General features: G+C 40.6%; 1 protein-coding gene across 9 annotated transcripts in view; it reads right to left on the bottom strand.

Moving 5' to 3' along the window:
* Positions 1 to 12080, bottom strand: part of EPRS1 (glutamyl-prolyl-tRNA synthetase 1) — a 61069-nt gene that overhangs the window by 37442 nt on the left and 11547 nt on the right. For all 9 annotated transcript variants that reach the window (XM_007064743.4, XM_043543631.1, XM_043543634.1 and 6 more), the window contains 7 exons: positions 9432 to 9588; positions 7868 to 8007; positions 7101 to 7195; positions 5755 to 5881; positions 3763 to 3955; positions 3172 to 3343; positions 1816 to 2049 (listed from right to left, as the gene is read on the bottom strand). In XM_007064743.4, the coding sequence (XP_007064805.2) occupies positions 1816 to 2049; positions 3172 to 3343; positions 3763 to 3955; positions 5755 to 5881; positions 7101 to 7195; positions 7868 to 8007; positions 9432 to 9588 (1118 nt within the window). The remainder of the gene's footprint in view (positions 1 to 1815; positions 2050 to 3171; positions 3344 to 3762; positions 3956 to 5754; positions 5882 to 7100; positions 7196 to 7867; positions 8008 to 9431; positions 9589 to 12080) is intronic.

Genomic DNA, 12080 nt, shown 5'->3' with positions numbered 1-12080 from the left:
CAAGATGAGAGACTGCTCACAGTATATTGTGTAGATGTTCAAAATACTCTGAGCTCCCTTTAAGCTCCAATGGGCTTCCTTGAGTGTGGCTCCCTCTCGATGTGACTTAAAATACGTCCATGGACTCTACTAAGTTCTTTGGATTTGGCTCTTCCTTGATGGGAGGGGGAAAAAGTGGTGGTCTCTCCTAAATGTCACCCACTCATGGAATCAAAAGTAAAAACTTAACTCATAGTAAGTTGTGCAGATCTGTGATTTTCCCCACTCCCCCAACTCCACTTCCTCTTCTTTTACATGAGGAAGGGAATAGTCAATGTTTAGATTTAAAATCATTCCTACTAGGCATCTAAGTTAATAACTCATCAAGATGAATGGGGCAGTTCAGATTTCAGATACTGCTCAGGCTCTCTGCAGACTCAAACATCTCTGCATCAGTTAACATCAAAAACGTAAACTGTTTCTTCACAGATTCTGGAGAACAAGACACCAGATTCCAAGAGATGCTAGTACATTGTCATGCACCAGCTCAATCTGAGCCCTGATTTATTTAAGATCCTTTTGTTGTTGTCACCCACTTTCCTAAGTTCAAATACATAGGTCTGAACAGTGCTAGGCTTGGAAGGGCACCAGAAACAATGGAACCAACCCAACTGGTACTAAAGTCTTAATTAATATAGTAATATTTTGCACTCCTATATCACTTTTTATCTGTAAGTTAATACAAACATAGAAACTGCCCTACTTGAGCAGCAAACCAGTGTCTATGTAGTTCACTCTCCAGTCACCAACAGTGGCTAGCATCAGATGCTTCAGAAGACTTAACCCTGCAGTAGGCAGTTATGGGATAACCTGAGCGCCACCCCCACCGGGAAAAAAAAAAGTTTCCTCCCTCCATCATTAGGAGGTAAGTTACCTCCTACCAGTTTATGCATTTAAGCTGAAGGGTTTATTCCTTCCAAAGCTAGGGGGTTTTTTTGTTTGTTTTTTAAATATTTACTATTCATTTAAATATACTTGTTATCCATATAACTTGTTAATCCTTTTTCTCAACCCTGCTATCCTCTGAGGCTCATAGGTATTTTGTGGCAACAAGATCCGGTCTAATTGTATGCTGTCTGACAGTATTTTCTTCTATCAGTTTTGCTACTTTGCAAGTCCACTGAATGCTCACCTGTACTTCTATGGGAAAGGGGAATAAAAGTTCCCAATCTACCTTCTTTGTACCATTCATTATGCATTTATGATGTCCCGCTCTCTTATTTGTCTCTTCTCTAAAATAAACAACTTTGGAAGACTCAGCGCCTCCTACTAAAGTCAAAAGGTGCTCAACATTCTCTCACTCAGGGCATTTTAATGCCTGAGTCTCTATTAAGAGGTCTAACTTTAGGCACCCATTTTTGAAAATTTTGACCTGAGTGCTTTACAGGGGTAGAAAAAATGTGTTCCCATTTTATAGCAGTAAAAACTGAAGCAGAGCAAGGCAATACTAGTATATTTCTTGTCCTGGAAACACAAATATGATGGTTAACTTGTAAATCCCAACAAAATTCCCCTCCTCCCCCCATTTGGCTTGCTTCAGAGAAGACTGAAAAAAAAAGAGGAAATTGCTGTAGGCATTTATAAGACACCTACACACCTGGCATTTAAGTGCCAAGAAAACTAAGAGAAGAGAACTTACAGGCTATAGGTGAAAAAAGTTAGTATTTCTTTAACTAAAGAAAAGTGACTGCATGCATTCTATAATTTCCTTTATGAATAGCATACATGTGTGGTTACATACAATTGCTGCTATAGCAGAAATGCATAAAAACATACCATCCATCTACCAGCCCTTCATTGACAAACCAGGTTAGCTTTCTTTTAGATAGCACAGTGTTGTTGAGGTTTAGACGACTGTACTCCCAGATGTATGGCTTCCTTATGCCCAAGGCTTCAATGATCCAGTAGAACTGCTCGTCTCTGTCATGGTATTCTGTTGTTCTTAATGCGTGTGTGACACCTTCAATACTGTCAACAATGGGGCAGGCAAAGTCATATGTAGGATAAACACTAAAAAGAAAGAAGAGCTTAAATTAAAAAGTCAGAAAAGAATATACATAGTTTACCTGCATCTGAAAACCATATCCATAAAACTAAATACTACTCCATACTTTATAATCACTCAAAAATCCTTAAAATGGTCACTAGAACTCCATCAAGAATTAGTTAAAACAGCACATCTGATACTGAGCTCTTCTATAAAAAAAGAAGAAACAAATTAAAATATATTAAATGACATTTTATAAGCAAAGGCAAAACTATCGAATAATTCAATCCCTCAATACTTCAAAAACCGAGAAAAAATTTTCAACACCTACATTTTTCCCTACATCTTGTACCGATATGTATCATTAAAAAAAAAAAAAAAATCAGTGTTCGGGCCATAGTTTAAACTTCAACAGCCAGCGATTACAACAACAGAGGCAGTGATTTGTCAATTACAAGTGAGTACATTATACCTCTGTTTTAAATGCATTTCTACCAAGAGCCAAAGCCACCATTTTAGTTCAACATCCATATCAAGTCAACATTTCCCATCTGTTGAAGCTATAACAGTGGGAAGAGTGGGTGGAAACAGGTGTTTCAAGTAAGGAATAAACTATAGTGTTCTGCAAATAGTCTTAGTTCAATGCACAGGAAGTAACTTTTTATACTGAATGAAAAGAACAATTGCTATGAACACGCAGTTGCCACTCAGCTAAATAGGTCACTGACACCACTTCACACTAAAGATTAACCTTCAAAGTTGAGAGATTAAGTAAAAACAAAATCCAATTGTTTGGCTGCTTGTAATGCAGGCAGTGAAAATGGTTTGCCAAGATTTCTTAAGAAAAATGGTACTCATCACATGTGGAGAGGTTTTTTTATTTTTCCTTTTTAAAATGGCCCAGCTTACAAAGACATGAGAATAGGGACCTGTTATAGAATTTTCATCAGCCGGTACTGTTATGAAATGCTGGCCAGAGCGCAGGTTTTAAAAGTCCTCTGAAGAAGTTTTGTCATTTCTACAAGGAGATTAGCTAGACATTCTGGTTGAGAAAATGCAAGCAACTCCCAGGTAGTTAAAAAAAACCTGCTGAAGAGTAGAAAAGAAAGCATATCAAGGCCAATATTAATAGAAAGTGCACGTACTTGTAGTTACTTGCAGTGCGTGGGTGTGGTTGGTTTTTGCAACGATAAAGGGTTGGGTCCCTCATACACCCATTGTTACTATTCATGTCTATTTTTGCTCGTAGACAACACATTTGTCCACATTCTGTTCCCTTTTTCATTTCTTCCCACATTTGTAGATTCTTCTCAACAGCTACCAAACAAAAAAAGTTAATACTTTAAGTTACCTAAGGTATTTCTGAGTAGTCTCCAGCACCATATTTTGTTACTGACATTGTCAAACATCAAAGGTATTGCTGCATGTGTTTAGATCCAATATCAAACAGTCCAGCTTTCCTCACACACTTGTAGGTGAGAGTAAGATTATACAGCACATATGCATTATGAACATATATAGATGTAATAAACTGGTGTGTAACAACAAGCTTCTTGAGTCTTTTAGTATTGAAGGGCATGACGCTGAGGACCTCAGTGTTCCTACTGGCTTGTTAAGTACTCCCAGTATACAATTAAAACTAAAGATAGGTGGGATGATTAACAATAGAATGAAACAAGATTATATTCCATTGACAAAGATAACAGGGCCAGGAGAAGAGCCATAAAGCATCTTACAGTTATTTCTGTGTTTAGATTCTATTCTCTGCTCACGCTCCATTTTCATTTGTTCTGCAGGAGTATCATCCACATACGCCTTCCCTTCTTGGATAAGCTTCTCAGCGTATTTCATTATAGTTTCAAAGTGATCTGAGGTATATGTAAATTGATCTGGTTTGATGTGCAGCATGGCAACGTCATCCAGGATAACCTGCAAAGAGCGATACTGTAATATTCATACATGCAGAGAAGCTTTCTAACTCTATGCCAAGCTTCTTTTGAATTTTAAATGTCTCCATTTGCCAAACCATTAACACACAATGGAACATATGAAGGTACTGAAGTTACCAAAGGGATCCATAGGTAGTGATTGCTATAGGGCAGGAGAATGAGATCAGCTCCTCCCGGGGAGGGTCAGACAAGAAAAACTGGCAACAAGTTCTTTTTCTTGTACATTTAATAGAGCAGGGATGGGGAACCCTTTTTCTATCGGAGGGCAACTGACCCACAGTCGCAGGCCACACACAGCCCTGTGGTGGAGCGCGGAGGCTCAGGGCTTCCGCCTGCAGCAGGGCAAGCCAGTGCTCACGGCTCCAGCCCCTAGGTTCCTGGGTGGGGCCAGAAATGAGGGGTTCAGGGTGTGGAAGGGGGCTCCAGGCTGGGGTAAGGGTGCAAGAGGTGGGGTGCGGGCTTTGGGGTGGGGCTGGGGATGAGGGGTTTGGGGTGCCGGAGCGGGCTCTGGGCTGGGGCCAAAGGGTTTGGCGTGTGACAGCGGGCTCAGGGCTGGGGTGCAAGAGGTGGTTCAGGGTATGGGCTCCAGGAGGGAGTTTGGGTGCGGGAGGGGGCTGGGGTGCGGGTTCAGGGTCTGGGAGGGAGTTAGGGTGCAGGAGGGAATTCGGGGTGGGGGCTCCAGCCGGGTGGCGCTCACCTCAGGTGGCAATGCAGCAGGGCTAAGGCAGGCTTCCTGCCTACCCTGGGCTCCACACTGCTTCCAGAAAGGAGGGACTAGGGGGCTCTGCATGGTGTGTGCTGCCTGTGCCCACAGGTGCTGCCCCAACAGTTCCTATTGGCTGGGAATCACAGCCAATTGGTGCTGCAGAGCTGGTGCTGGGGGCAGTGCACAGAGCTTCCCTGATCACCCCTGCTCCTAGGGGCTGGAGGGACATGGCAGTTGCTTCCGGGAGCTGCGTGGAGCCGACTGGACTTTTAATGGCCTGGCAACCCCAGCTTCCCCCTGCAGCGGGACAAGCCAGAGCTCGCAGCTCCAGCCCCACGGGGGTGGGGGGGAGAAGGAGATGACACGACGCCAAGGCTTGGGGCTTTTGGCCACAGCGCGGAGACTTCCCACGGGCCGGATGAAATGAAGCAGTGGGCCAGATCTAGCCCGCAGGCCATAGGTTCCCCACCCCTGTAATAAAGTGACAATAGTGCAAGCCTCAAAACACTCCTGTGTGATGAAGAATCCCGAGACTGGAAGCGGCAGGAAATCATACAGATTCCTCCCTTTCTTTCACCTCATGGATGCCACAAATAGTGAAAAGGTGGCAGCAAGAATAAATTATTAAAAAGGTTTAAACCGCTTCGATTGTATTGAACACCTAGGAAATTTCCTAGTGTGGATTTTTGTTACAGAAAAGTTATTGTCACTGAAACCAGCTGTATTTAAGATTACAGAAGCTTTTAAAGTAGTACCATGATTGCCATTTGTGATTAGGTCAAGTAACATAGTAGAGTCTATAAACTGACTGTCAACAGGTTTACATGGATTTAATACAGATTATAAATACTAGGGGAGGGGAAAGAAAGAATGTGGAAGTCATAGAATAATTAGGCTACTGGACTAAAAGCTCTTTGGTTTTTAAGGCAAATATGGGATGGCTTGGAAGAGTTTTCATGCAAAGTTAAACACTACTGTTCTACAGAGCCACCCCTGAAATAGAAAGCCTGCCTATCATTCTAATTTTAAATTGATTTCTCCAATGAATGGCTTCCACTGTTCTCTTACTGTACCTTTTCAAAGTCTTCTTTTTCTTTTTCAGGATTTGTGTCATCAAACCTCATGATGAGTTTTCCTTTAAAGTTAACCTGATAATGCTGATTTAGCAGAGCAGCTTTTGCATGACCAATATGTAAGTACCTAAAAATAAAGACATTTCAGAAAACAAGGTTAACATAGCAGCAGATTCATTTACATTTCTTTTGTAGGATACAGTCTGTTCAGGGATAAGGGGCAAATGGAGAATAGGTTAAGACTTAAAACAAATCAACCACCAAAAGCTATTTTATATTTATTGAAATACTGAACACTTATTAAAGCAATTTAATATATATATAGTATATAACACAATCTGTTAGATTTTATATCTCAAAGCTAGGACTTCATAATACACCTGAAGATATGACTAAAATTACTTTTTGCGACATTATAAACTGTTTTAGCATTAGTCTACACTGAATTTGAATTGAACTTGAATAATAAAAAACTAATCTTATTAAAATTATTGGCATTTTAAAGAGTTCACAACATTCTGAAACACTTGCACTGAGTAACTGTCAGAACACTGGGGAATTCAGATGCATTAGTGAATTCCATCATACGGTAGCAGAGGTATCCAAGAACTTGGACAAACCCAAATCCACAAAAGTGTCTAAACTGTTACTTCTACAAATTATTTCATTTTTCCAGAAGTTTACACATGGTAGTGGGGATCTCTCCCCATCAGATTACCGTATAGATTCCAAAAACCAAACTATTTTGTTTATGGTTCTCTTATCCATACCATTTGTAAAATTACATGCATATACAATATAGCAGTAGTACTTAAATAGCATGATTTATATCTGATTAACAGAATGAGAAACAGTATTGCAAAGTCTGAAACAAGTCATAAGATGTTGGCTAACCAGCCTACAGAAAAAATGCATTAAACAGCAATTTTAAACTTTATCAAATCCTTTTAAGAGGAAACAGGACTTTGAAAGTAACTGGAAAACAACATTTTATGGAATTGGTGATGGTACTTTTAGTGCTCTTTTTACTGTTATTTATGCGGTCAGGTTCTAAGTAAAGGACAGCTTGGTAAGTGTCAACCTTTGCTAATGAAAACATTTTAGAAAAGTGACTTTGAAAATTCTCTTTTGTTATGGAAATCACCCCTAAGACACTGTTCATCTTTGACTAAACCAACTATACACATGACCATCATCAGGGCAGGAGAGGCCCTTGAATTCAACTGTTAAAACACACTAATCTGGTAACTATTTCCAAGATCAAACACAATCCCTCTCCTGTATTAGAGTTTTTGAAAGGAATGTGGGTAAAAAACACAAACCATTCTTAAAACAGGTCATCTTACCCGCTGGCCTCAGGGGGAAACCGAACAATGACCTTCCCCATCTCTGCACCTGGGAGTTCCACAAATTTCCCAACATCTTGTTTCTTTTCTGTAGCCTTAGAAATTAACAATGACATCATTAAATATCTTACACAAGCTGTACAATACAAACACTTAAAGAAGGTTTCTTCTCTGAAAGGAGACTGAAAAATGGCAACATGGGGTCCCTTGCTCAGATGACTTTCATATCATGCTCGCTCAGTTTCAAAGTTAGAAGGTGAGATCTGCAAATTTGACTTAGGATTGGAAAGTCCAGATGGGTTTTCTGTTTCTGTTCCTCACTACAAGTAAGAAAATTTCTGCAAGCCAAGTGTTGTGCTCAGTTATCTGTGGACTCCCACTGCTTTCAAATAGAACTTGGTTAACAACTCTGTTGATCTCATTCTACCATAGATGGTTTTGCAGTACTAACAGAAATTGTAAAAACACTTAGTAAAGCAGGCAGACTGAACTCTGAATACAAATATACAGTACCTCTGAGTAACAGATGCCATTTTTACACAGTCACTTTTCCAGAGCTGACCCACCTTATTAGTATCCATAAACATTTAGGGATGAAATTACTAAGATAAAAAATCCTTATAAAACAGTTAAAACCTTTAGTTTACAGTACAACTAATTCCCTTTAGCATAAATTCTAAAGTGAGCTATCAGAAGAAGATGCAAACTTTTACTATAGTGCCCAAACATAACAGCCACCTTCACCATATAATCAGAACAAAGCCTACCACTTTGGTCTTTGGTGCAGCTGCAGCCCACTTGGTACCCACTGATTGAAAGGCACACTGTGCTTCAAGAAAGATGTACCAGCGCTTTGTATGGACTGGAGCCTTGTTTTGCTGCAACTGTTCTTGCCATGCACTACTGTCTGTTGGGAAACAAATTTTGGTTTTAAAATTGTAACCTTATAACTACAATAGCTGGACTTCTAGTAACATTCACTTTTTAAATGACAATGTGGATTAAAAATAGGCTGCACCATTTTTACATCTCAACCAGTTGTGAAAAATGATACTTCTTTACCATACATAAACTGGGTAACAACAATGCACTTACTTTAGAAGACTCTGCAATCTGGGAACCTCTCTGTTTACCACCCACTTCCATATTAGAGATAATTATAGAAACTAAAGCCATTGGTGATATGGCCATGCCTCCCCCATGCATACAGTAGTTTAAAAAAATGTTAGATGGTCAAAAACACAGCAGCATCCATTCTCCAACTGGATGCTGAATGTATGCATTGAAAGCACACAAACCGAGCAAAATTAGATTGCTCCTTCTAATAATAATGCAGTCTAATTAAACATTTCTGTACAACAGTGGTTCTCAAACTTTTTTTTTCCACGGACCACTTGAAAACTGCTGAGGGTCTTGGCGGACCACCTAATGATCTTTCCAAATGTTGTTTGTACCATTAGTTAACTATTGTAAAGCACTTGGGATAAAAGTGCTATACAAAAAAACCTTAATAATTAACGTTTTTTTGTTCTACAAATAAAAGCACACAACTCATTTTAATATCAGTAGTCTTACCTTTCTAATGTGATGGATATGCCCTCTCTCCCTCACTGCAGCAGCCCCCGAGCTGGGGCTGGGAAGGAGGAGGGTCTCTTCCTCTCTCCGCTGCCACAGCAGCCCCCGAGCTGGGGCTGGGAAGGAGGGGGGTCTCTCCCCAGCAGCCACAGCCTTGGGGCTGGGGAAAGTTGCCTCTTTCTCTGGCCGCCACAGCCCTGCATGTCCCAAATTCCCCCCAACCCCTCTTTTCACTCCACTGCCCCCTCCGACCTACCCCTATTCTCCCTAAGGCCACCACCTCATCTTACATGTGCGTTTTCTCCAAGGTCCAGGCCCTAATTAGTGGAGCCACGTGGCCCTTCATTCTGTCGTGTGCAGCCGCTCAGGCGGGCAACTCAGAGGGAACTATCCGCAGACCAGCTGAATGAGTGGTCCGCGGACCACAGTTTGAGAACCTCTGCTGTAAAAGAGTTGAGTGATAATTTACACCCTGGTTAGAGTCAGATACAAACTTTTAGCCTAGAGTATATTTTCATATCTGAGAAGAAACAAAACATGAAAAACCGATAGACACTCTTAATTATAAATCACACCATAATTTTATATTTCTTAAACATCAGTTATGTTATCAAAAGAAACAAACCCTCATGATTATAAGATCTTACTCCTACAAAATTCTCCTTATTAAAAATCATTGCAGAAACTGGAGACTGAAAGGAAACAGATTTTAGCATTGTATCACATTGCAAACCTGTGAGAACAACTGTATAATACCTTTTAGTACAGCCCAGACACACAAATCTGCCAGACTCAGCGAGTTTCCAACCAAGTAGGTCCTCAGAGACAGACAGTGATTAAGCTCAAGGACTGCTGAACCAAACTGGGCACGGGTAGATAACTTTGTTGCACTGAATTCCAGCCAATGGTCAATCTAATTTTAAGGAGCAAAGAAGTCAACATCATATTTAACATACAAAACAACCTTTAAAGTTATAGAAATTCTTGCATGAGAAAGTGGGTAGTAGTATTAAACACATGGCTTTGAATATAAAGTCATACAATCACAGAAGTGTAGGACTGGAAGGGACCTCAAGAGGTCATCTACTCCAGTCTCCTGCACTAAAGGCAGGACTGCATAAAATACTCCTCAGGGAATTCTGTGCCACTGTACATACACAGCATTAATGCGTCCTGCAGATTCTTTTTTCCGTTGCGGAAAAGATATTTGCCAGAAAGGCTCTGCAGTTACAGCTTTCACCTAGAAGGGGTGCTGTGGCACCAGAACAGAGGCAGCAGGCTTACCGGCCGTAGCAGTCAGCAGCCAACAGGGAGAGAGCAGAGGCTGTGTCCCTCACAGGGCCAGGTGAGGAGGCATGGGATATTGGGGGTAGAAGGGGGTGAGGGAGAAAAACAGAGAGCAGGGCTCACAAGACTGTTGGGGGGGGGGGGGGGTCAGACTGGGGTTCAGAACGGCCAGTGGGGGGGGGGGGGGGGAATAGACTGGAGCAGAGGCTGAATAGGAGTGGGGGTGCAGGGCCACATGAGGATGCGGTGGGATGGGTGGCTGAGTGATGGCGTAGGGCCACATGGGGATGGTGTAGGAGGAGTGATTGAGTGATTGGGAAAGGCTAGTGATCAGCCAGGGTCTGCATGGGGGAGGTTCCTCAACTCCCTAACAATCCCTTCCCCCTTGCCCCCACAAAATACCTGTTCCGTACTTCTTCCACCCACACCCAACAACCCTCCAGGTTCACTCCCACACTCCTTCCAAGCAATTACTTCCCTCTCCATCAACTCCTCCATTACCCCTTACTCCCCCAAGCCGTTGCACTGCTTCTGAAGAGTGCCAGAAATATTTCTGTATTGTAGTTTAAATGAATTATTACTCAAAGTTCTGTATTAATATGCCTAGTAAGGAATCTATTTGTCAAAAACCATTTCCTGAATCTTTTTTGTTGTCTGTATTGTAACAGACATACTCATTGACAAGTATTTTGAAATAAATCATCAAAATAATTCAAACTGGTGTGATTATATTGTGTTACCTTGGCAAGTAAAATATGCAGAATTTTAAAATATTGTGCACAGAATTTTTAATTTTTTGGAACAGAATTACCCCAGGAACTACAACAAGACCATTCCTAACCAGCGTTTATTTGTTCTTAAAAACTTCCAATGATGAAGATTCTACAGTCTCCCAAAGCAATTTGTTCCAGTGCTTAACTACCCTGACAGTTAGAAGTTTTTCCTAATGGCCATATAGAACACTAAATGTAGAAGCTCCTAACTCACAATACTGGTTCAGGGATTATTCACAATTTTAGCAATATGGATACACTTCTCTGTGAACTCTGTGTGTATTATATGCTTAAAGACAATGTTTGCCGTCAGACTGGATTTAGACTGGTATAACTCCATTTACTACTATGGAGTTACTTCATATTGGCACAAGTGCAATGGATAGAATCTGGCCACTGATTTCCAGCAGTCTGAGATTTTGCTTTGGTCTAAAACATGAAATGACTTCCATGCTTTTGACTATACTTTTAGATTGCACATTACAAAAAAAAAAGCCACAATACTTAAAAGATTAATAAAGAGAATTCAAAATTTTCATATACGGTCACGAATCTAGAGTTATTCCTTAGCGTTATGGGACAGTATTCCTGTTCCATTTGATTCCATTCATTCTTCCTGGCTGTATATTAGTGAAATTCTGCACCACCCTCTCCCTTGTCTGTTTTTCCACTTTAAAAAAACAAAAAACAAAAATACACCAGTTTTTCCACTGTATTCCCAACCTCCTCCTCCTCTCCCATCCCCACAAAAAGTTTACTCTGAGAAAGAAATAAAGATGTCCACATTTTAAAATCTATTTCAAGCAGTAAAGGCCAGATCCTCAATTGGTGTAAATAGACAACTCCACTGATTTCAATGGAGCCATGCCCATTTACACCAGCTGAGGATCTGGCTCTAGCATACAAACTGGATACCTCAGTCGCAAAGTATCTCTTAAAATCCTTCTAAATCCATTCCATATGTACACGGCAGTAGGAATTCTTCCAATAGCCAAGATGACGTGGCAGGCACAGATGTCACAGGACTATAAAATTCAACTCTCTCATTGACAGTTACGTTCTAAAATATTCCCACCACAAACGCAGCTGTCTTAATATTTCTCAAAGCCCAATTTTATTTTTGAAAAAAAAAAACAACCAAAAACCAATATCTGGGAATTAAATGTATTGTATCAAAGTTACTGACCTTGCAAATGCGTTTCTGAACACTTAAGCCTTGCACATATTCAAAGTTCAAGTTCTAATTTGGGTTAGGAAGTTCGCTTTTTGTGGTTAAATAAATTACAAACAATTAAAAATTCATAAGCAACATAATGAAGCAGCACTTTTCACTTACATGAAAAGG

Source organism: Chelonia mydas, chromosome 3, assembly GCF_015237465.2.
Source record: "Chelonia mydas isolate rCheMyd1 chromosome 3, rCheMyd1.pri.v2, whole genome shotgun sequence".
NCBI classification, from domain to species: Eukaryota; Metazoa; Chordata; order Testudines; family Cheloniidae; genus Chelonia; species Chelonia mydas.
This window is presented reverse-complemented; position numbering and strand designations above follow the sequence as displayed.